Genomic DNA, 25,733 nt, shown 5'->3' with positions numbered 1-25,733 from the left:
CAATGAATGGTCACTTTCATATTTTCTAGGTATGAATTCCCGATAGGAAATGGCACATTAACAAACTTTTGAGTGCTTGACCTGCAACCTTAACATTGTTTAATGTAGGGGGTATTTTTGATGTAATCCTATGTATGTTAGAAATGCACATGACCGCAATAACAGGGTTTTGCTCTAATTAAATTTAGAAAGGTCAGTTAGGCATGCTACATGTAGCTCTAAGTTCTGCGTATATCTGTCTGTTAAAGTGAGCTGAGTTGCTGGGTAATTAACATTTATTCTGGAAATACAGAATGGGTTTTTGAAATGCCACAACCTGCTAGGTCTATAGAAACCATTCAGTCCTACCCTCTCAAGCTCCCAGCTGGAGTAAACCATTTTCTATTGTGCTGCTACATGATTGCATTCTTCACAGCAGTGTTCGAGTGGGAGCAAACATTCTTAACGTGGTTTAAAGGCAAAACCTGGTCTGTCGGGTAAAGCCCAATTTAATGCACTTTGTCAGGGAGATGAATATGTAGCTGAGGGAACAGGGTGAGGAACGGAGTCCTCTCCCCATCCTCATCCTAGAGCTACAGCCATTGCTATAGGCAAAGCGATGTAGTACTTGCTACAGCAAGCTGCATACTCTTCTTTCCTCAGGGCCTGTAGAGTTGATTGCTGGACTTCACAGACCATTGGCTGTCTCTCAGCCACTCACCTGGCCTGTCTGCAGCCTCCACCTTCTGTGTTCCCACAAAGAAACCTGCTAAGCAGCTGAGCTCCACTGCACGTTAGGGGACTGCTGCCTACTGCTGTGTGGCTTTCCCAACACCTTGCACTGAGCCTTCCACAGCCTGGGAGAATTTCATGCACTGGTCACAGTGGTGCTAACACTTACAGGAAGTGTTTTATATGAGGCTTTCAAGGCACTTGATAAACATTAATTAAGCCTTGCAACACCTCTATCAGACAGATAATTATTATTCTAACCAGTTTATAGATTGAAAAACTGAGGCACAGAGCGATTAAGTGATTTGCCCAAGGCAGACGCTGCAAGCTAGGGACAAAATCTGGAATAGAAGCGATGAGAGCTGACTCTACATTCCAAGTCCTAGACAAAATTCCTTCTCAAAAAGAAACTAGGTTCCAAAATCCACAAATGTTTTAACTGGGGGCATTATCCATACACATCTGGCTCCATTAGCAAGGGAAAAAGATACCCCATCCCTGAATATCTTTCACTGTAGAAGGAATATGACTTTACCTGTCTACCTGCAGCCAAGTATCAAACTCTGTATTTGTCCTATTTTTAGAGATCACTAATATGACACACAATCCTCTCTCCCTCCGTTCTTGTGAGGACTCATGATTTTTCATAACCCTAGCTCTTCCACTGACTCACTTGGTGGCTCTGGGAAAGTCACTTAACCTCTTTAATCTGTTTCCCTGTCTATATAATGAGGATAATACTTATTCACCATAGATTGGTGGGGGGAGAATACAGTGCTTTGAAGATGTAAAGCAATATACAAGGATTACAGTAAGTAACTGTATTATTGGTAACACAAGCAACTCGCGTTGGATTTAAGACAGTGGTCAACAGGTAAAAGTCTCTATATCTCATTACACTCCTTCCCTTTAGACATCAGCTCCCACCTATTAAGATAATTAGACTTTTTTCCCCAACAGAGATTTATTATCCATCAAGGAAAAGCTGCAGTAAGTCACTGACAAAGTTACTCTGTGGGGCGGGTGGGAATTAAATATAAAACAACAAATGCTACATTCAGATGACTAATATCATTCTTCTGATTTATTTATTTTTCTTTTTAACAGCTGCCCTAAAATTGGCTGTAGCCATTTAGATGTTAAGAGATCAGATCTTGTGCCAGATGAAGCACTTAAAAGAGCGATTGACAGTCAGAATAAACAAACCCGACCAATGCCGTAGAAGTCAGCTGGACACACTGTTACCACAAAGAAAATTTGTTATTGGAGGTCTTGTGAGATAAGCTGCTGATTGTAAGCAGGTTGTGTAACTGATTGTTATTTGAAGGCAAAGTTGAAGGTGTCAGCTATAACTGAAAGCATTTCTTAGACTGCCAAGTGTGAAGCATTCCAGGTTAACTTGTTTGTTTTTCTTCCGCAACCTCTAAAATGTTGCGTTTTGTAAATAAAATGTATGTGCAAAATGTAACCTTCTTTGTCGGTAGTGTGCTCATTTTCAAAGCATTCTAAAGATATCAGTTTAGGTCCCAACCTGCAAAATGCTTGCTACTGCGTGCACTGTTTCCTACTGCGAGCCATCCCAGTGAGAAGTCTGTCGTCGCTGGAGCTACTCGTGGTAGGAGGCACCGTGACCAAGATTTTCAAAGTGACATGATCTGGGGTGCCTCTATTTTTGGATGTCCAAAACAAGACCTTTTAAGGGAGCCTGATTTTCAGAAAGTGCTGAGCATCTGGATCTCATGTTTGGGAATGCAAAATCATTAGTTACTTTTGAAAGTATTGGTCTATGTCCAGTATTAATCACAGGTCCTGGCCCTTAATCACATTGTACTTATATTCAAAATCTTTTATTTCAGACTTTATGAATTTGGAATTCCCAAGGGGGTTCACATTGATATTTTAGGTGAGAAGAATTGTCTTATTTATAAACCACTTTAGTTCATTAACCTTATGTATAATAACAATACAAATATTATAGGATATCTGCATACCTTGAGTTGCAAAGACTGAGTTGCAAGAGGTTGAGGAAACTGGGGTTATTTAGTCTGCAGAAGAGAAGAGTGAGGGGGGGATTTGATAGCAGCCTTCAACTACCTGAAGGGGGGTTCCAAAGAGGATGGAGCTAGGCTGTTCTCAGTGGGGGCAGATGACAGAACGAGGAGTAATGGTCTCAAGTTGCTGGGGGAGGTCTAGGTTGGATATTAGGAAACACTATTTCACTAGGAGGGTGGTGAAGCACTGGAATGGGTTACCTAGGGAGGTGGTGGAATCTCCCTCCTTAGAGGTTTTTAAGACCTGGCTTGACAAAGCCCTGGCTGGGATGATTTAACTGGGAATTGGTCCTGCTTTGAGCAGGGGGTTGGACTAGATGACTTCTTGAGGTCGCTTCCAACCCGGATATTCTATGATTCTATAATAACAACAAGTTTCATGCATGCATTGTTACTGTTGCTATAAGCGCTACTTCATTAGACCTTTATTAACCCAATTTATACTTAGCGTATAGGCCATATTAAACTAACATGCAGTTTTGTAATTGTTAAACTATAGTTTTTAAAAACATGGGGAGGAGGATGTCCTGAATTGCCTTACGTTTTTCCTTTCATCTTCAAGTCTGCTTAGATTTACTCCAACACTTTTTTAAATAAAACCCCAAAATCTTTGAGAAACACTGTTGGAAAAATCTCTCGCAGCTTTTGATCCAATTGCACTAATACTGCACTTCCTGGGCCAAATTTTACCCTTGTGTTTAATCAGGCCTACCCAGCAATTAAATACCTGCAGCGAGCCTGTGTCAGCTGACTCGGGCTGTAGGGCTGTCAAATTGGTGTGTAGATGTTTGGGCTTAAGTAGGAGCCTGAGCTCTGGGACCCTGTGTGGCAGGGGAGGGTCCCTGAGCCCATACTTCAGCCCAAGCCCGAATGTCTACACAGCAATTTTCAGCCCCGTAGTCTGAGCTCTGCAAGCCAAAGTCAGCTGATCCGTGTCAGCCGCATCAGTATTGTGGGTCTTTCATTCCACTGTAAGTGCACCCCGTCAGTATGTCTACACTGTGAAACAAATCCCGAGGCAGCAAATCTCAGAGCCCAGGTCAACTGACTCAGGCTCACATTACGGGGCTACAAGCAGCACTGTAGATGATCCCACTTGGGCTGGAGCCCAGGCTTTGAAACCCAGGGAGAGGGGAGGGTCTCAGAGGCTGGAAGGTCTACACTACTCGTTTTAGCCCGGTAATGCAAGCCCTGCGAGTCCAAGCAGGCTGACCTGGGCTCTGAGACTCACCGCTGTGGTTTTTTGCAGTGTAGATGTATCCTGTGTTTTCAGCTGCAAAATTGTGGCACCAGTAATTTTGATCACTAAGATGTCAGGGTGCTTGAATGTGTCTGCAAATAAGGAATTTGGACATATAAGGGAGATAAATACATGTGCACAATTGTATGCAGAGTGATGTGTACCTGCAAAATGGAAGACAGTTGCCGGACTGAACTAGCCCTATTGTTCTCGGCAGCCTGATCCAGTTTGCTATAGGTTGGGGTTCAGATTAATATATTCTCAGATAGCTACATGTGGATATTCCTGAAGTTCATTATCCTTGCATTCCTATGAGCGATGCTAGACGAGAGATTACTTTCTTGGACATGTTTGTTTACCATATTTTAAGAGTTAGGGCTTGATCCTGAGATCAAGTTGGAGGGTTTTAATTGGAGCTGCAGGTGCTCAGCATATCTCTGAATCAGGCACTTTGCGTATATGTACCCAGGCTCTAGTAATTAAAGTTCCTGGGTAAGTTAGTAAAGATATGAGAAATACCAAGCAACCCTGAAGTTCAATATTATAAGGAAAAGGAAAACAAGTAGGTCAGCACCCAGATCACTTTATGCAATAAGTGGAAAGTATTCTTTGAATGTTCACATTCCTGTCTCACAATAAATGATTTTTCCTTCCTTTCTTCCCTATCTTGGGTTAGGCAATGTCTATGAAGTCCTGAAACTTGAATAGCAAGTTCAGCCTGTAAACTCTAAAATCCTTTTACTCTTTGAAGGAAAGAAATTTAACAGTTTGGCAGAAGATACCTGCCTTACTTTAATAGCAATTACATATGATGTCTGAAGCATCATTTAAATTGCGGCTGGTTTCTTTTATAATCAGAAAGATCTTTTTTGAGAATGTCCAGGACTTGCCCTATAAAGCCAGGACTTAAATAATTATGGGATCCTTCCAGATACATTATAGTATTTCTGATAATACTCATTTGTCAAGGTTCCTCCCCCACTCTGAACTCTAGGGTACAGATGTGGGGACCTGCATGAAAAAACCTCCTAAGCTTATCTTTACCAGCTTAGGTCAAAACTTCCCCAAGGTACAAAATATTCCACCCGTTGTCCTTGGACTGGCCGCTACCACCACCAAACTAATACTGGTTACTGGGGAAGAGCTGTTTGGACACGTCCTTCCCCCCAAAATACTTCCCAAAACCTTGCACCCCACTTCCTGGACAAGGTTTGGTAAAAAGCCTCACCAATTTGCCTAGGTGACTACAGACCCAGACCCTTGGATCTTAAGAACAATGAACAATCCTCCCAACACTTGCACCCCCCCTTTCCTGGGAAATGTTGGATAAAAAGCCTCACCAATTTGCATAGGTGACCACAGACCCAAACCCTTGGATCTGAGAACAATGAAAAAGCATTCAGTTTCTTACAAGAAGACTTTTAATAAAAATAGAAGTAAATAGAAATGAAGAAATCCCCCCTGTAAAATCAGGATGGTAGATATCTTACAGGGTAATTAGATTCAAAAACATAGAGAACCCCTCTAGGCAAAACCTTAAGTTACAAAAAAGATACACAGACAGAAATAGTTATTCTATTCAGCACAATTCTTTTCTCAGCCATTTAAAGAAATCATAATCTAACACATACCTAGCTAGATTACTTACTAAAAGTTCTAAGACTCCATTCCTGGTCTATCCCCGGCAGAAACCAGCATATAGACAGACACACAGACCCTTTGTTTCTCTCCCTCCTCCCAGCTTTTGAAAGTATCTTGTCTCCTCATTGGTCATTTTGGTCAGGTGCCAGCGAGGTTACCTTTAGCTTCTTAACCCTTTACAGGTGAGAGGAGCTTTCCCCTGGCCAGGAGGGATTTCAAAGGGGTTTACCCTTCCCTTTATATTTATGACATCATTAAATAAATCCCATAGAAATCACTGATATATAGCATAGGATTTTCAATTGCCTAAAGCAGATTAACTGCATAGAGTGCAGTCCTTGAACAAACTCTATCATTACAAATGCATGGAACAGCTATTGGCCTCAGTGTTCCCACCGGTCAGCTTATTGGAGTTGAGATGAGCAGGGCCAAGAGTAGACCTTTGCCCTTTTTGCGATAGAATGGATGGCTCTTTATTGATAAGTTTTACTAAAAACGATTTACCAATTGATACTGAAGTATTGAGCGTCCAATCCTCAGCTGCCATTGACGTGCAGCAGCCCTGTTAGTCTGTATTCACAAAAAGAAAAGGAGTACTAGTGGCACCTTAGAGACTAGCCAATTTATCTGAGCATGAGCTTTCGTGAGCTACAGCTCACTTCATCGGATGCATTCAGTGGAAAATACAGTGAGGAGATTTATATACATACAGAACATGAAAAAATGGGTGTTATCATACACACTGTAAGGAGAGTGATCACTTACGATGAGCTATTACCAGCAGGAGAGCGGGGGGGCGGGGAGAAAACCTTTTGTAGAGATAATCAAGGTGGGCCATTTCTAGCAGTTAACAGGAACGTCTGAGGAACAGTGGGAGGTGCGGGACAGAAATAAACATGGGGGTAATAGTTTTACTTTGTGTAATGACCCATCCACTCCCAGTCTTTATTCAAGCCTAAATTAATTGTATCCAGTTTGAAAATTAATTCCAATTCAGCAGTGTCTCGTTGGAGTCTGTTTTTGAAGTCTTTTTGTTATAATATTGCGACCTTTAGGTCTGTAATTGAGTGACCAGAGAGATTGAAGTGTTCTCCGACTGGTTTATGAATGTTATAATTCTTGACATCTGATTTGTGTCCATTTATTCTTTTATGTAGAGACTGTCCAGTTTGGTCAATGTACATGGCAGAGGGGCATTGCTGGCACATGATGGCATATATCACATTGGTAGATGTGCAGGTGAACGAGCCTCTGATAGTGTGGCTGATGTGATTAGGCCCTATGATTGTGTCCCCTGAATAGATATGTGGACACAGTTGGCAACGGGCTTTGTTGCAAGGATAGGTTCCTGGGTTAGTGGTTCTGTTGTGTGGTATGTGGTTGCTGGTGAGTGTTTGCTTCAGGTTGGGGGGCTGTCTGTAAGCAAGGACTGGCCTGTCTCCCAAGATCTGTGAGAGCGATGGGTCGTCCTTCAGGATAGGTTGTAGATCCTTGATGCGTTGGAGAGGTTTTAGTTGGGGGCTGAAGGTGATGGCTAGTGGCGTTCTGATATTTTCTTTGTTGGGCCTGTCCTGTAGTAGGTGACTTCTGGGTACTCTTTTGGCTCTGTCAATTTGTTTCTCCACTTCAGCAGGTGGGTATTGTAGTTGTAAGAATGCTTGACAGAGATCTTGTAGGTGTTTGTCTTTGTCTGAGGGGTTGGAGCAAATGCGGTTGTATCGTAGAGCTTGGCTGTAGACGATGGATCGTATGGTGTGGTCTGGGGAAAGCTGGAGGCATGTAGGTAGGAATAGCGGTCGGTAGGTTTCCGATGTAGGGTGGTGTTTATGTGACCATCGCTTATTAGCACCATAGTGTCCAGGAAGTGGATCTCTTTTGTGGACTGGTCTAGGCTGAGGTTGATGGTGGGATGGATGGGTGGGGTGTGCGGAGCGTCTTTTGCACTGTCCCAATCTGGGGGTTTTATGCAGTGGGCTGGTGCCCAACACAAGTGTTAGAACAGCCTTCAGGGTGTTCTAACATACACCAGCTGCTAACAGCTCCAAGGGCCTGTTACAGCTATGTGAGGAAGGGAAAGCCTTAGTCGTGCCCCCTCAGGCTGAGAGTCAAGGAGGCATAGAAGCCCCTACAGCAGCTCCTATACTGTCTCAGAATCCCCCTACACAGGGAGTATCCTCTGGGAGGCCAGGCCCACAAGGTTTACAGGTGCTCAGCACTGGTGGAGCAATGCAAAGTGGCTGGAGCATGGGGTGGAATTGAGGCCTAGGAGTTCACAAGAAACCCAATGTTGTTTATTCTTGGTAGTGGGTGTTTATTATTCATTTGCAAAAAGATTTCTTGAGCATTGGTTTTGTCTATGCAATAGTGAATAGGGGAGAAGAGACAACCACCCTATTTCAGAGTGGTCCATGTTATGAAGAAACCCAGCTCTAGAAGAAGAAGAAAACTTCAAGAAATTAAAGCACAGAAATGAAGTATTGGCAATGAATAAACTAATCACTATGATTCATGGAAGTGGACTCTTAAGCACAGTTCAAGTTTCAACTCATCATGTGTTTTTGCTATAAGCTATCATATATAAGCATGCATACATTAAAGGATCAAAGAGTATATTTTATCTCACTATTTGATGTCAAGTAATTTTACAACAAGATTATAGGAAGGAGAATCAAGGGCATTTTTCTGTAAAGAGATGCCCTAAAAAAAGTAAGAAAAGTCACACATACCTAAACCTGTTTCAGGAAGGAAGCAGGAGGCATACAAATCAATGGCCTGTTCCTAAGAGATACTGAGAGCACCTGTCACGCCCTCTAAAATAAAGGATCCTCTTGGGGTCAGGCCATAAGTGATTAAAGATATAGCTGGTTGAAAGAACAGGCAAAAGAATCCATGCAGCCCTACCCTAGAGCTTTCAATAGTGCCCTAAAGTGGGTGCCATTTAAAAAGTTCTCTTACTTGGAAAGGTTCTTCTGAATTAATAGAATTCCCTATTTCAAAGTTAGGGGATATCTGACGTTTCCAAATTGGTGTAATCCGTGAAGTGTGCCCACAGTGTGATTAGGAAAGTAATTATGCCAGGATTTCTTGGAAGAACAAAACAGCACCACAGATTTATGCTGATAAGAACATGCATCTGAATGAAAGATATGTTCATCATTACCACTCCTGAGCTGTGAGCTCAACCAGCCTGGAAGAATGCTTGCTACTTGCTATCTGGTCATCCTATTGTTGAGGAGATGTCAAACAGAGGTTCTGACTACCTGTGATCACTAATATTCCATGTCACTTTGTTCAAGAGTAGAGGGTTTAAAACTTGGTATCACGGCCTAAGCTCTAACTTGAGAATTTACTGAATCCCTGTCTAAAGTCCACTCAAGCTTTTGCTTGATGTTCATCACCTCTTTGATTAAACATCTGTGCATACTGATCTCGGGCTGTATGTTTTGCTGTACTGTGGTCTATACTGGTTAGCAGCATTTCAATAATAGGTAAAATGCAGTAATTTAGAGAGGGAAGTACCTTAGATCTGAGGTCCTTCTGAATGAAAAGTGCTGTGTAATTGTACGTAACTTCCTACTTTCTTCTCCTTACAGTCAGTAGCTTTGAATAGAAGGCACCCCATTGCAAATACATATTTAGTCTGCAAAGGAATCAAATACCATGTCTGTTGATATAAATTCTGTGATTGCAAGTAAGATCATAGAATCTCAGGGTTGGAAGGGACCTCAGGAGGTCATCTAGTCCAACCCCCTGCTCAAAGCAGGACCAATCCCCAATTTTTGCCCCAGATTCCTAAATGGCCCCCTCAAGGATTGAGCTCACAACCCTGGGTTTAGCAGGCCAATGCTCAAACCACTGAGCCATCCCTCCCTCAAATGGTAAATGCTTGCATGGATAATGAGTTATTTTTCTGGCAATGAAATACTAATGCGGGGGGAGAGCTTTTTAATGGTATAATCAATGGGGTAAATATTGCCAAATTAATTCTTATAGTAAAATCACATGCTTAGATGGGAAATTCTGCTACCAGACTCCGAGTCACTGATTAATAAATATCAGAAGTGAAAAGTAATTGATCATTAAGCAGCCAAAATACAATGCATGTGCTTAACTTTATACAGTCTGAGTAGTCTCAATGACTTCAATGGGATTACTCATGGGATGAAATCTTGGCCGCACTGAATTTTGCCACTGACTTGAGTGGGGCCAGGATTTCACCCACAGTGTACAAACTTAAGCTTGTGCCTAAATCTTCCCAGGATCACGACCTAAATAGGCAGTTTGTTTTAAGAGATTATGTTAATTTTATTCCAATTCATGAAACAGAGGTTGAAAACATGCGTGTGAATTGAATTGCACAGGGAGTTTATCAAAGGAACGGTCTGCTTGTAAACTCAGTATGAATAATAATATCTTGACCAGAAGGGAAATGGAAAGACACTCTCTCACTGTTCTAACTTATGCAATCAACTTCTGGAGCAAAATTATGATGTGAGGTTTAAAATCTGAACCTCCAATGTGAGAATTTCAAAGAGACCTCAAATAACAGAAAAAGCTTTCATGCTCCCTAGACCGGAAAGGAGCAAAGTCAGAAGATGCTCTTCATGAGACTCTGCATCATTGTGATTTGATCCCTAAAGGGGACTGTTTATATTTCCTGCCAATGCCATCTCTAACAACACTTCCAGATAGTGTGAGAACCACTGATTTACAGCCTTTTTGAATTGATGATCCCTTTCACACAGCAAGCCTCTGAGGGCAACCCCCCTTACAAATTAAAAACAGGGATTTTAAATTTAATTGAATTTTAATTTAATGTGGGCATGGGGCTGGCAGCCCAAGCCCCACCAGGCACGTGGCTGACAGCTTGTGACCCCCAGGTAATAACCTCATGACCCCCTGAGAGGTTGCGACCCCCATCTTGAGAATGCCTGCATATATCGAGGCAGTACATAAGAATGCCATTACATTTAAGTTTGTTGATTTTGCTTTGTTTTTCTGTTGTGTGTGTTAAATCTTGTTTTAGCATAAAATCTGTTAATAAATTCTAGTATCTATAATTCTAGTATGTTTGCCATGCATGTGATTTCCATGGCAGAAAACATGATTTATAGTCTTTATGTCCGCTTCTGTAAGAAGTCATGGTCTTTATCACTCTGAATAAACCAACTCCACGCATTGTTACAAATGTGGCTCTGTATATGGCCAGCTTAGTAGCGCATGGAGATTTTGCTATTACAGTAGTTTAAATATCATTACATGGCTTGGAACAATTTCTAGTGTTAAATAAGATATTTGACTTTTCATATTTTGAATGGCAATTTAATATTAGCTAAAATAATTGTGTGCCATGGCTTTTTTGGCTGATCACTGAAATTATTACTTCATTTTTTGCCATGACAGTCACTTTAATTGTAAGTGACCTGCTCTAATTTAGATTTATTCTGTCCATCACGAGACACATCATTGAATGAAACATGTCTGTCCCAAGCATTTGAAAAGGGAGACATGACTGGTCATGCAATAGTCATTTTGTTGTCTTAAGCAATACTACTTAAAGATAAGGGGGCTGGAAATTGGATTTGCTGAGATAATTTCTGAGTCTAGGGAAACATGACAAATCCATCATGGTGGATGGGAGAGGGCAGACCAAGAGTACCTGCTGCAAAGGACTGCCCACAGAAGTTACTGTAAATAAATAAAATAGCAAATCAAGGTAAGGGAATTGTAGACAGAGCACTACCCACCATAGAAATCTCCCTCTGCTTTTTAACAGTGTGAATCTAGCAGATGCAGGAAATGTAGCCAGAAAAGCCAAGCAAGAAAAGTGAAGAATCTCTATTTCAGTTAAAAATACATGTTGGTGTGTTCATGGGAGTAAAAGGCAGCGTGGAGCCTTTCACCTGTGCTCTGAACTTTCTGTGTTCTACTAGATCTTTCCTTGCATTCGGAATGTATATGCCACGGTCAGCTGGAAGTACTAGCTGGCTGCTGGTTGAGGTGCAGCGTGCTTCTTCTCCAGAGAGCGTCAGCATGAGTTCCATAGCATATTACCCCAGCTGCAAGTGAAGAATCCTGTCCGAGCTGTCAGGATTCCCAACAGTCCTAGCAGAGGACCCAGCAGGCAGCATGCTTTACTGCCTGTTTCCAGGGCACGATTTTGTCTTTACAGCCAAGTTTTGTCATGTCCTCAGACTGTGAGCTCCTTGGAGCTGGTACCTTAGGTATTTTCCAAACATTTATTACACAGTGGGTGCTTCCACAAATAAATGATAACATTGTTTGCATTTACAAAGGGCATGCATGCCAATTTAGGTGCACAAATGCCCCTATCTGGGTACATAAATCTGGGTATGTGCATGAATCCTTTTGAGGATTTGGCTTATACTGTTTAATTACTATGGTGTGTGAATAGTAAAACTAGTCTACAAATTCAATATTTCTTCCTGGCATCAGTGCATTCAGTTTGTATATTCTCTTTTGCACTGACGTATGTTTTATAGCATTACCCACCTTGATGCTCACAGGATTAAATAAATCCTCTGGGAATGTTCATAGATGCATTTGGAGTGAAACTCATCCCTGTGCAAGCACACAGGCCAGATGCATCCTTAGCCTAGTTGGACGTTGCCAGCGCCCGATTTGGCAGACTAGAGCACTCTCACTGACTATGCTCATTTTATGCCGCTATGACACTGAAGTGGCACAGAGGGGCACCAATCCCTACCTCAGCCACTCGCCTGTCTACACCTGACCCATCCTGTAATGCCCCAATGCCAGGGCTTTCTGTAGGGCCTCGTGTGCCAAACTGGGCTTGCAGCTACTTTGCTGCTGCATTAGCCTGCACAAAGGGTTCATAAAATGGGTAAATAGCCCAAAGGCCTGTGCACCTCCTAAGTCCTTAAATAGTTCTTAAGTGGAACATAAATGCCACCTGGGTGGAACGCTGGCCCTCTGAGCAAGAGTGAATTTCACCCTTGGTGTTTACTAAGCAGGTAAAAATCTATTTGCTGCAGTATTCTTGGAGCTGACTAAGGAGAATGTAGGGAGAGGAAGTAGAACTCTTGTTAATAATGTCTTCTGATTTTTAAAGCAAGGGAACATGACCTAATGATTTTAAAACATGTCATACGATATCTAAAAATCAATCACAAAAGCTAAAGGAAAGGCCGTATTATGAAAAACCTGTGGGCCCCACATTCTGCAAATGTGTAATGCTCAAATGTTGTGTGTAGTTCTTCATGCATCTTTTCTTTGAATTTCTCTTATGCTTAGTCATCTTATCAGACCCCCCGCTGTCAGGCATGCATGCTACCATTCAAGTCCACTGCTAAGCACGGCAACCTGTCACCCATTGCACGCTCCCCTGCCATGGCTGAAAACCATGTTGCCTCGTGGGTTCAGTAAACAGCAAGGATTTGCATACATTTTTCAGGCATTTCTTGAACGGTCAAAACAGCACAAGTGTACAGAAATAATTTCTAGTTTTACAATGCAGCATGTGGAAAAAACATTGTGGGTCAAAATATAGACCTTTTCTGACAACTCTATGGTGGCACCCAACAAGTATGACTCATACTGCTACTGATGGTTTTTTAAATGGGTTTATTAATGTCTGGCCTCCTTTTACTGCTACTATATGCTTGTTAATAATATTATACTTTGAGTGCCCAAACCTATGCTAGGTATATCACAGAAATAAGGAAAGATACATTCCCTGCCCTGAACACTTTACAGATCTAAGGCCCTGAGTCTGAAAAGATCCTTCCATATGCATTAACTTTTACACAGCGTGAGTAATCTCATTGACTACTTGGGGACGCAGCGTGGTCTAGCAAACGGAGTGCTGGACTGGGAGGAAGGGATTTGGGTTCTGTTTGCAGTTCTGTCATTTCCCTTCTGTGCTTCAGTTTCCCCTTACACCCTTTATCTGTCTGTCTAGACTGTAGAGAGACAAGGGGTTAAGGTAATATCTTTCATTGGACCAACTTCTGTTGGGGAGAGAGACAAGCTTTCAAGCTTACACAGAGCTCTCTTCAGGTCTGGAAAGGTACTTTCAGCATCACAGCTAAATGCAAGCTGTAACAGATTGTTTAGTATAAGTAGCTAACACATATTCTAAGGGACCATTCAAGGTGACTGTAAACTCTTTGGGACAGGGACTGTCTCTTACAGTGTGTTTGCATAGTGATCAGCACAATGGGACCTCTTGGCACTACTGGAACACAAATCAACTATGATGATAATCACAGTGCATAAACTCAGGCACATACGTAAGTCTTTGCAGGATCAGGACCTAAGCCTCCGATCCTGCAAGCAAATCTGGGCAGGTGCCACATGGAGCTGTCTGCAGGACTCCAGCCTAACTTGAGACCTCATGCAGCAAGTGTGGGTCACAAGAAGCTACAAAAAGATAGGGGAGAGGCAGGAGAAGAGATCTAATAATGAGATGAAATGGTTGCTCAATGAGGCACTTCTTCTTAAAAGAGATATTGAGCTCAGTGCTACTTTGTGCAGGCATAAAGGGGCCATATGGGTGGATCCCTTCGCAGGCTTGGGACTGAAGGCATGTACACATCTTGTACACATGGCTGCATAGTGAGGGTTTTGATTCAAAGCTTTATTCCACTTTTAGTAGGCGATACAGTAATTTCTTTCACTGTCTGAGTAGTAAGGAGAATAAACAGTATACATAGGAAAGGAGCTATTCGTCTTGTGCAGAGTGTCCACACATATTAGAACCCCACCCAAAAAACTATTGTAAAACAACACTATTTCAGATGTAGAAAATAACCTCCTATTTGTTTAAGCTAAATCCTACAAGCCAAATGAAACTTGCAAAGTTCCCAGAATTAGAAAAGACAAAGGTCAGATTCTCACTTAGGAATATTTCATCTACAAGAGAGAGAATATAGAATAGTATGTTTTGAGGGATGACGAGAACTGCTTCAGAAACAATCTGCAGACCTTTAACAGAACCGTATTTCTGAAAAGAGAGAAAATGCAGCCCCTGGGAAATCCCTTTTTGACGTATGCTTCCTATGTTCAAACAAAGTAATGGGCCTGCTATGCTATGAGTCATCCAGCACAAGAGTTACATGTGTTTCTTTAAATACACTGAAAGTAGCTGAAGGCATATAGGAAGCTACAGAGTGGTTATCTATTAAGAATCGCAACAAATACCTGCATTCATTGAACTGTAGCCTTTCCTGACGGAAAAGACCTAATCTAGTTTATTTGCATATAGTTTAGTAGACGAGAGGCCCATTGTGTTGCTATCCAAATCTCAGTGCTGTATTACAGAGCATTTGTGTGTGTGCAAATAGCACATTTTGGTTTTTCTTCCTCCTGAAGAATTCTGTCAAAACTAGAGCTGGCTGAATTATCTGTAGGGAACATTTCTTGGCTATGTTGCTCTTTTTTCCATTTGCAAATAATCTGTGAGCTCCTCCTGCTTTCTGCCAATCGATTTGTTATTAATTTGGAGCCACCATTTTCAGCCACCACGTAGTTTGCAAGCTGCTTAGTTTGACTCTGCAATTCACAGGGTATGATCAGTCACCTAAGTCACAAGGTGCTATTTCTTCTACCCGATAGGATCAGTGAAATGTTTTTAAACATGACAAATAGTGAATATTTTTGGTCCTAATCAAAGACACATGTAAATACTGGTCAACAGATGAAACACCTATTCTACAATAAGTTCAAATGAATATTTGCAAACAGTGAATAACAAAGGCAGGGGATGCTAATATAGTTACGAGGAATAGAGAGGGACCTGTATTACACTACAGTATGTATAGCTGTGATCACAGATCCACATTGACTGGGTTAGCCTTTTTTTACTATCCCATCTATGCACTAAATCTCAGTGGTGCACAGCTGGGTTATCAAATGCAAAAAAAAAATTAAATAAAAAATAAAATAAAAAAAAATCCCTATCTCCAATATATTGAATGGGTGAAGAAAGCCATTAATGGGGAAAAAGAAAACAGAGGTAGCTGAGAGAGGCATGGGCTGCAGAAGGAAAAAGTGACGTTTTCTCTACTGCCTGCATGGGTCTCCACCCTTGGTGAAGCTCATCATGGGGTTATATGTGTCTTTTGTGGGGAGGGTGTTTGTGTGTGTCCTGTCCGTCTCTTGTGCATCCACTCTGAGCAGGAACTCAGCCGTGTCCACTGGTCCATTTTTAGGGAAATCTCTGTATCTCTTTTATTTTGTAAGAGCAGTTTTAGGAGAGTTGGCCTTTGGGGGGATGTCTTGATGTTTTGTGGCCCCACTAGGCCTTTCTTTCCTTTAAGTTCTGTGCAGCCTCATCCACTTTGTTGCAGGACCCCGTCTTTCATTGCGCTTCAGGATAGCACAAATTAAACCCACCAGCATCAAGTTATGTCCCTTCTGTCATGTTGTTACGTCTGCAGTAGGACAAACCCACTCTGCACCTGTTCTGCCTCAGGGAGAGGGGCCCTGAGGGTTGGGCTTTCTCCAAATAAACATCTCAAGAAAGCTGTTTCAAACGCCACCTGTTGGAGGCAGACAGGCAGGTCTCATCTCCCAATAGCAAGGGGCCAACGACTGAGTACTACCAAGGTCTCAGTTCCAGTCCACCAAGTCCAGCATTACTAGCCAAGTGAGTTCCATGTCTGCTGAAGTTTGGATATGTAAGAACAAAATGATGATTGATGGCCCATATGGCAGCTAACCACTGCATAAGCTTTTGAAATTTCTGGCAGTTTCCCAGAACTGCTGGTAGAAAAAATGTTAACACCACTTTTAGGGACACGTTTTCAAAAAGAGTGGTCTCCATGCAACTTTTTCACACATGATCCAGTTTTGTCTCCATATCTGTCTATTTGTGCCTCTCACTCCTAGACTTGGACTCATAATCAGGTAGTAAGGGGTATAAGTATTTAGACTTCCACTTACACGTTCATTGTGGGGGTACAATTTTTGTATGTAAAAATTGCACCTTTAAAAAATGGAAGATCGGGTCTCAGTTTGTATCAAAAGTTCTCTATGATCGACTTGTTGCTGCATTCTGAACTTTGGCATGAAAAATATCAGTGCTGCACGGAATGGCACAGTGATCTGAGAAAACAATGCTGTAATCCCTAGTTTAATGCATTGCCACAGATAGTACCACCACTTTAAATGCCTAGCTGCCCGCATTGTAGGAATGTGACAGCAGAGCCATGCCAAACTGCATGCCTTACTGCTAGATTATATCTGAACTGCATGCAAAGCCACATTGCATACACTGTTGCTAAGTAACACAGCAGAATCCTATGCAATGCAGCTGTGTGCAGTGATGGAGATTTACACATGCAACGTTAGTTTGTGCGGGGCAGGGTGGTCATGCAAGGGGTAATTCCAAGGTGTGAAGGGGGTGGTCTTATGGTCAGGGCAGTGTCCAAAGATTTAGGAGATCTGGATTCAGTTCACAGTTCCTTTCTGCATGTGTTTTGGCAAGTCACTTGATCTCTCTGTGCCCCATTAAAATGGGATTAATAACGCTGCCCTGCCTCACCGGAGTTTTGTGAGGATAAATCCATTAACGTTTGAAAAGCTCTCCGACAGGTGGGGGGTTTGGACACACAATTATATGCGCTGCGGGAGTGTAACAGATCAGAGCCTCTGGCAATAAATACCCAGCTGCAGGCACTGCTGGGGTCTGACAAGGAATGGTATTTACTGCTGGAGTGGGACACAACAGAGCTGCACACACCCTGCAACACACACTGCATGCACTGCTGGAAGGTAACACAAAGCTGCATGCACCCCCCCCCCCCCCTCCCCAGACTGCATGCACTGCCTGCTGGAGGGTGACACAGAGCGGCAAGCACACCTGACCCCCATGCATTGCGGGAGTCTGACACACCAGAGCTGCACGCGCCCCCGCGCGCACACTCCATACTCTGCTGGAGGGTGACACCGAGCCGCACGCGCACACACTGCTGGGGTGTGACACACCACAGCTGCATGCCGCCCCCCCCACCTCCCGTTGCATGCACTGCTGTGCGATACGCGAGAGCCGCTTTGGCCCGTCCCAGTCTCCCTCAGTCATCCCCTGTGTCCTGAATGAGGCGGGAGCACCAATGAGAGCGGGCCTCGCTCCTTTGGCTCCTGCCCACTTCCCCTTGCGTCAGGGGAACTTTTAAGCTCTCCAGCTCCGGTCTTTGGCAGCGGCCGTGGAAAAAGCTCCCGGCTGCTGCTCGGCGCGCTGTGCCTGGCTGCTGGAGGCAGGCGCCGGGGGGGGGGGGGAAGATGCGCCCTCCTCGCCATTGCGCAACCCTGCCCTGTTGACAGCTAGCCCGCGCGTGAGTGTGCGGGGTGAGTCACGCCGGGAGGGCACAGTCCGGGCTGGCCGCGCTCGCTGCACACACGCGCGCCGAGCAGGGAGGCGAGAGGCACCGACCTGCCCGCCGCTCCAGCCGCCTCTGCCCCCGTCTGGCTCTGGGGGGGGGACGCGCCGCGGAGCCCTTCCCTGCAGCCGCCGCCTGCCCTGCCCTGCCCTGCCGCGGGGACCCGCCGTGGGAGCCACCCCTCCCCACCGTCTATGTGCCTGGGGCGCGCCCCAGGCCGGGGACAACCCGCTGGGAAGCCGCTCGCCCGGCCGCCTTCCGCCGTGTGCCGCCGCCCGCTGCCCGCCTCTCCGTCCCCATGAGCCGCAAGGCGCAGCCCCGCAGCCCGGGACTCCTGCTGCCGGCCGCCCGCTGCCGGAGCGCCCCTTCCAAGCGGCTGCTGCTGCCGGACGGCTCCAGCGAGGACGCCCCGGCGGCCAAGGGCCCCCGGCTCTCCGAGTGCCCCAGCAGCCCCCAGGACTGTCTCAGCGCGCCGGGCTCGCCGTGCGCCCCCGCCACGCCGGGCAGCGCCCAGAGCCCCAGCCTCATTGCCGGCTACCTGCTGCTGCCCCTGGCCGACAGGGAGCATGTGTCCCGGGCGCTCAACATCCACACGGGCCAGGAGCTGCGCTGCAAGGTAAGCGCCAGGCGCCCGCTGCCCCGGGGGGATCAGCCGGCTGCGGGGGGGGGGGGGGGCGGGGGTTGGAGGCCAGCTGCTGTTCCCTCGCCCAGCCCGGGAACTGCAGGCTTTGGGCTCCCCCATAGGTGCTGGAACTCGGGGTGCGGGGGTGCTGCTGCACCCCTGGCTTGAAGGGGTTTGCATCAGACACAGGGGCTCTCAGCAGCCCCCCACACACACACACTATATACATTGTTCTGCCGCCACCGCCCTCCCATTGATCTGTGCCAGCCACAGAGCCTGTGGATGGGCAGCCCGGTGGGATGGGGAGGCGGTGGCAGGCAGGGACTGGCCCGGCTGAGGTCTGGTGAAGCGGAGCCAGGCTGGGGGAGTTCTGGTGACTTTCGAGCCGGCTTCGCTAGTGAGAAAAGTTCGATCTGCTCTCTGAGTGGCGCTGCCTCCCCCGCCTAGATCCGCGCTGGGGCGGTATCGGGCTCCCCACTCAGATCTCATTGGATTACAGTGACTGTCGCTATAGTTAGTAGATGTGGAGAGGACTGTGGCTTGTAAGGTGAGAAATAAAAAGATGAGAAGCAGACAGATTCAGGAGAAACAGGCAGTCTTCCATGCAAATGCTTTAGATTAAAAAGAGAGGGCCAAATGGAGCCCCATCAGCACTGCTCCCTCCCTCTGTTCCCTGCTGACAATGACACACAGCAGAATTGTTCCTGACTAGCCCTGCTTGCAGAGTTTTCCATGAGATGTCAGCAGGGCTTTTAAAGAGCACACTATGCTTGTCTGTTCTCTTGGACCTATTTCTGAATGGGCTGGTTGCTGACTCTGAGTTTACTGCTGCCACCTGCTGCCTGGCTCGAATGATGATCAGGACTATTTTCTAACCCTTCCTTGACCGATGGGCCAAAAGGGGGAGGTTTTAATGACTGTAATATTGGGTAACGAAGGATGTGAAGTGGGAATTGTAAGTTGTGTACCCAAGTTTCTCCATGGAGATATCAAATGAATAGAAATTATGACATTCCATGTGTGTCACTGATTCCAGTCAGGCCTAGGATGTGAGTAACTTTTAACGAAGTTTAGCAGGTCACCAAGAGAACACTGTCAAATCCTTACAAAACATCCGCCTGCCTGCCATTCCCTGAATTAAACATCCATGGGTTTAATCCTTTTACCTATTTCAGTTTGCATACTAGGACTTTACAGTGTAACCATGATCATCACCCTGCAGTGAAACCTCAGAGTAACTGAAAGGCAAAATCATCAGTTGTTCTTAAAGTTTTCTTCTCTTTCAGATTAACAATATCTGAATATTTTTGGAAGTTATTTCAGTAGCGGCTTTTAACATAGTTGATATTGAGGGCTGGCTCCCATCTAGTTGTCTCAGCATTGTCTGTGGAAATTTGTTGTATGGTAGACCAGCTTTAGCACTCCTGGTAATGGAGATCCTTTTTTTTAAATTTTGTCTTTACAGGTGTTCCCTCTCAAACACTACCAGGACAAAATTCGACTTTATGTTCAGCTGCCATCTCATAAGAATATCACTGGGGTAGTGGAAGTGATTCTGGGCGACACCAAGGCCTATGTTTTCCTTGAGAAGGACTTTGGGGACATGCACTCCTATGTGAGGAGCTGTAAAAGGCTGAGAGAAGAGGAGGCTGCCAAGCTCTTCAAGCAGATCGTCTCAGCTGTAGCTCACTGCCACCAATCAGCCATTGTGCTGGGTGACCTCAAGCTCAGGAAATTTGTCTTTTCTACTGAAGAAAGGTAAGTCATGCTCACTGAGTGGCCTTTATGGAGGTGGCGGGGAGGAATAGCCCTTCTAGAGGAGAACTCTATCCAAGTGAATCAAAGTTCTGCAAAACCTTCAGAGCGGACTAGAGGAAAGGCAGCTTCTTTTGGGGGGAAACACTGTAGAGAAGTGAAATAGGGTTCTAAACCAGCTGTCCTCTGCAAATTGTCCTGTGTACAACTTGGTGTGGAGTGGGGGCTGGGAGAGGGGTGCCTGCGCATGCCTAACGTCATGGCTCTGATTTATAAATATTTATTTTTCCTCTGAGTTTGTGTACAACTTACCTTGCATAGGTTCCTGTCTGATTCAGCAGCTGTTCAGATTAAATTGTTTGGTGTACAAACAGATAATGAGTTGAGAACTTATTAGCTTCAGATGTCAAAACACATTGCATTTGAACATCAGATTCAAAGTGAAATGAGAAAAAGGCACAGACAGTAAATGAAACGAGGTTGGGGCATTATAAAACAAAGGGAAAACAACTCTGATTTAAAAACAAACGTGTAAGGAATCTAGGCTGCAGTACTGTAATTGGACCTTTGCGGATAGACTCTTGTCCCTTTACAAAGCCCCACTGAAATCAGTGCAGGGATCTACCAGCACAGATCTCATAGCAGGATGAGGGCTTCGGTTTTCAATTTCTTTTGCAGAAGGGATCTGTAAAATCACATTTCCGTCACTCTGTTAGTATAGTTTAGACTCAATTTACTCAAAGTTACACTTACAGTGAAAGTAGAAGCTTTTATCTCTCCTCCTCTACAGAGGACAGGGTCCCTATTTTAAGACCTAAATGCCACATAATGTGATGCACTTTGCATGTGGTCATAGCCACACACACATACACAGAAATGAAGGGGTTAAAAGGAGGTTTACATCTTATGTTGAGAACCCAAATGTTAAATGAGCTCCTTGTAGAACGTACGGCTTAAAGAGACACTGTCTAGTCAAATTTAGCCCAAAGTATAGGCTTTATAAAAATTAGATTTATAAAATCTAGGTTGGTAGAACTATTTCTGATTTTTTTAAAATTATTCAGACAGGGAAAAAATCTTTACGCAAACATTTCTGTGCAGTGTCTGCTGCCCTCGTGTTGCAGCATGGCACAATGCAAAACTGAAAGGAGCTACTTTATTATTCTCATTAAAACTGCAGTGAGTAAACAACATTAACCATGAGAAGAACATTTTTAAAATTCTTTCACTAGTAATAACTAAGGTCCCAGTAAAACATAAGAACATTTACTTTTTAAAATAATTTTAACTTGGCTAGTATCTCTTAAGTTTTAATTTATTGAAGCACAAAGCGAGATAGCTGTTCCAACAGTGCCTCTTATATTTTTCCAGCTTTAAAAAAAAAAAAAATGTTAACTCTCTTGAAAGAAACTGTGGCAGCATTTCCCACCTATGCTAAGATAAAACCCTTGCTGAAATGCTACATTGCATGCAGTCTTTCTAATTTGGAAATGTGCATTGCACAGGCTAATGTCATATGCGTCAAATTTGGTAACAAGAGGGTTAAGCAATGTTAGGAGACTCTCTTAGTCTAAGAAGCACAGGTGCAATGTTTTAGTGCTACAGCAGCCAATCAGAGGCCAACAGCATAGGCTGAGTCATATTTTCCGTTTACAGAACCGATGGGTATTTTACATTATGATAGGAAGTCACATTGAGGACACACCGCAGTTAATGCATTTACGCACCATTAAGCTGTAAGGCAGAACAGAGCCATTCAAGAGCAAAGGAATGGCTGCTCAGCTAATGTAAAACTTTTCTACTTAACCTGTGTTAGGAACTAGGATGAGCCTATACCTGCAGAAAGACATGGCCATTGAAGCATGACATGTGATGTCATCTGGAAAAAATATAAGTGAGCAGGAGGATTAATCATGATTATGTGTGCAAAAGGGATCTGGACTTTGAGATTTAAAAAAAGCATGCTGCTATATGGTGCATTCTCATTGTTAAACTGGAAATAGTAATAACACTAGTAAATTAACCAAGCACAGTTACAGTACAAGGTAGGTACTAGGTAGAATGGCACTCGGTGGTATTCCTCGATTGTGGAATTTTAACAATATATAGGTTACAAATAACATTATTTTCCCCATAGTATGTGGTATTGTGTGACATTGATACTGTAGCTGTACCTTTGTTGTACTTGGGTCAGGTCTAGCACTCTTGAGTTTCTCTGCTACATGTTCACAACTAAGTTTTTCTCTCTTTGGTCACAGTACTGCGGTAGGGGTTGTAACAGCAGACAGCCTTGTGTGTTAAATTATCTCTGTGCTCATTATTAAAACAGTTTTGTAACCTGTACGTCTGTTTCTCTCTTCCTCAGGACTCAGCTGAGACTAGAAAGCCTAGAAGACACTCACATCATCAAGGGGGAAGATGATGCCTTGTCAGATAAACATGGCTGCCCAGCATATGTCAGCCCTGAGATCTTGAACACAACAGGGACCTACTCTGGAAAATCAGCTGACGTTTGGAGTTTAGGAGTAATGCTGTATACCCTCCTAGTAGGACGCTATCCCTTCCATGACTCAGACCCTAGTACTCTGTTTTCTAAAATCCGCCGTGGACAGTTCTGTATTCCTGATCATGTCTCTCCCAAAGCCAGATGCCTCATTCGTAGCCTGCTGAGACGGGAACCCTCGGAAAGACTCACTGCTCCAGAGATCTTGCTTCATCCTTGGTTTGAAGCAGTTTTGGAACCTGGCTATGTAGACCAGGATGTAGGAACTTCTGATCAGATTGTTCCAGAGCATCATGGAGACGGTGATGATATAAGTTCCTTCTTCTGTTAGTCCTGAAATCTCCAAAAACCTCATACAGTTCTCACACATGGCATCTTTTTAGGGTTTCATTTTTCCACATTACAAATGCACAGCATTCTAAAGTGTCATTATAATCAGAAAAGTGACTATGTTTAAAAAACAAGTAAATAAACAAGGTAGGCAACTATTTACTCAGCGGATCCAGAGTCATATCTGCTTACTCTGCTGGCAAGTGCTTACTATTAGCACTGCAGGGCCAATACAGCTGTGGAAGAGCCAGCTGGAATCTATTCTGCCTCATGCATCATCATCAACCACCCAATTGCCAGGTGATCTTTGATTGCAGAATCTTATTATTGGTGATGTAAGAGACAGACAAAAAGAAGCTAGGCCTCCCATTTTCCCACATAGGTATTAAGTGGAATGTGTAGCCCTGATGGTGAAAAGACTAAATGGGGGAAGACCAAATCTGACATGGAAATTAATAAGAGAGGAATCAGTAAGAAGCATGTTGTTGCCAGTTTTATAGAGTAATTTTCTGACTATAAGTGCACTTTAATGGTGGAGGGAGGTCTTGACCCACCAAATCCAACAACCTGCTCACTTGTCAGGTAGATCCTGCTATTAGCAGGTATATTATATGAAGCTATTAAAGATCCATCCATAATTAAATGTACACTATTGTCTTCCTCTACTGCTTTTGGCAGATTAGTCCAGTAACCCTTTAAGGAGGAGAAGATACCTGACCTCTCAGTTGGATTTCATATAATACCGTCTCCCTGAACATAAAATGCATTTTTAATTTATTTAAGCCTAACTGTGACAAAGAATATCTAATTCTATACTCTTGTAAGCTCAGGGTGCTAGCACATGTTCGTGTACCAAAACACAACACCATAGGTTGGAGCACCTTGTCTTAGAAAAGAGAGAGAAGGGTCTTGTATAGGATATGTGAACCCTTCTGTTTCCTGTTAGCTTAGTTTTACAAGGCACTGTCTCTTAGGTTTAAAATCCTGTACAAAAACTTGGTTGGTCTTGAAACTTAAATTCTCCAGACATCCGTACTTGACTGTTCAGGTGTATCGTCTGCCTCTGGCTACATTTGTTTTTCTTAATTTTTTTACATGATTATGCATAATATTTCAAATTTATGTGGATAATGAATACACCTAAATAATCATTGCTTTCCTGGGTCGGGGATAAGTAAAGCCTAGTCCTACCTAAGATTTCTGCTTTGTTTCATGTGTGTGCCTGGCTGATTATGTACAGAAATATCAACTTGTATTAAAAGTGGTTCACTAAGATGACATATAAACAGTTCCTAAAATGAATTTGTTAAACGGGTAAATGACTGTGCTGTACATTGACAGAATAGCACTATAATGATGCAGTTATTTTAAGGACTAACCCCTGGCAAGCTACCATACCACCATGCATTGTGAGAATGCCATGTATACCTCATGTACTGTGTACTTTGTACATATATCCTACTGTTTTGAGGGGGGAGGGAGTTGCTGTTGTTTGTGCGTCTTAATAACTGAGGTGTTGAAGAGCAGTTTAATGTGAATTATTGTTGGCAATACTAACTTGACAGAATCATGAGCATTAGAGAAGGGTGAAGTACCTGTATTGCACTAAATCGCTCATGATTGCTTGACATTTGTATCTGTGATACAGTTTAAACCTAAAAAAAGTAAATCTGTATATATTGGTGGAAAAGCTGCCACAAAAGCTAAAAACACTATGTCCAACCTGTACATATGTATATATGTGGAAACCTAGATGATAAAGTCTGACTTGTAGAAAAGTTTTAATAAACCTGATTTCATAAATGTTTGTTCTCAGTTTTATGTTTTATATGTCTTGTAGTTAAATTTATCTACGTATTTAGACTTAGATTAATCTAAAATATATTTGGTCTCGAAGATACTTTGTTAACCTACAGTTGTGTGGCTGTTTGGTCACACAGGAGATAATGCTTTCCACTTAGTGCCAAATCCTGCAGATATCACTCAAGCAAATGTCCCATACACCTATTGGAAGCTGTGCCTGAGTAAGGACTGCGGAATATGGCTCGTACCACCTTTCTCCAAAGATTTGAAGGGCCTTTGGGGAAACAGTAATTCAGTATATCTCACAAGAGCCCTGTGAAATAGGTTAAGTGGTATTAGACCTATTCTTCAGATGGGGAAACTTAGGCACAGAAAGGTTTAAGGCTCAGATTTTTCAAAAGCAGCTTCTAATTTGGATGTGTGTGTATTTGGATACCCATCTTGAGAAACAAGGATCTGAATGCCATTACTTCGTACCTTGCATGGCTATTTGCATCTGCACTGTGGGTGTCAAGCACTACCATGTCAGAAAACTCTCATTTTTGCACAGGTGGACATGGCTACATGAGGTGCAAGCCACTAGAAAATCAGATCTGAAGTGTCTGAAACAGAGCAGCTGAAAGTAAGGGCTGATTTTTGAAAATGTAATGTTTAATCATGTGACCAAGGCCACGTAGCAAGTCAGTTGTAAATTAAACCTGGGAATCTTGCTTCT

At 43.5% G+C, this 25,733-nt stretch overlaps 2 protein-coding genes across 2 annotated transcripts in view; both read left to right on the top strand.

The window, feature by feature from the left end:
- Positions 1-2,179, top strand: part of NSMCE2 (NSE2 (MMS21) homolog, SMC5-SMC6 complex SUMO ligase) — a 187,754-nt gene extending 185,575 nt beyond the window's left edge. Inside the window, 1 exon segment of the mRNA XM_073330157.1 lies at positions 1,819-2,179. Within this exon segment, the coding sequence (XP_073186258.1) occupies positions 1,819-1,933 (115 nt within the window). The 3' untranslated portion in view covers positions 1,934-2,179.
- A 15,641-nt stretch (positions 2,180-17,820) lies between these two features.
- TRIB1 (tribbles pseudokinase 1) lies at positions 17,821-25,018 on the top strand. The gene is made up of 3 exons (XM_073330143.1): positions 17,821-18,621; positions 20,093-20,385; positions 22,748-25,018. The coding sequence occupies exons 1-3, from the start codon at positions 18,304-18,306 to the stop codon at positions 23,214-23,216; spliced, it is 1,080 nt and encodes a 359-aa protein (XP_073186244.1). The 5' UTR covers positions 17,821-18,303; the 3' UTR covers positions 23,217-25,018.
- The last annotated feature ends 715 nt before the right edge of the window (positions 25,019-25,733 follow it).

This window comes from Lepidochelys kempii, chromosome 2 (genome assembly GCF_965140265.1).
Source record: "Lepidochelys kempii isolate rLepKem1 chromosome 2, rLepKem1.hap2, whole genome shotgun sequence".
NCBI classification, from domain to species: Eukaryota; Metazoa; Chordata; order Testudines; family Cheloniidae; genus Lepidochelys; species Lepidochelys kempii.
Note: the sequence above shows the minus strand (reverse complement) of the source record. Positions and strands in the feature narration are given on the sequence as shown.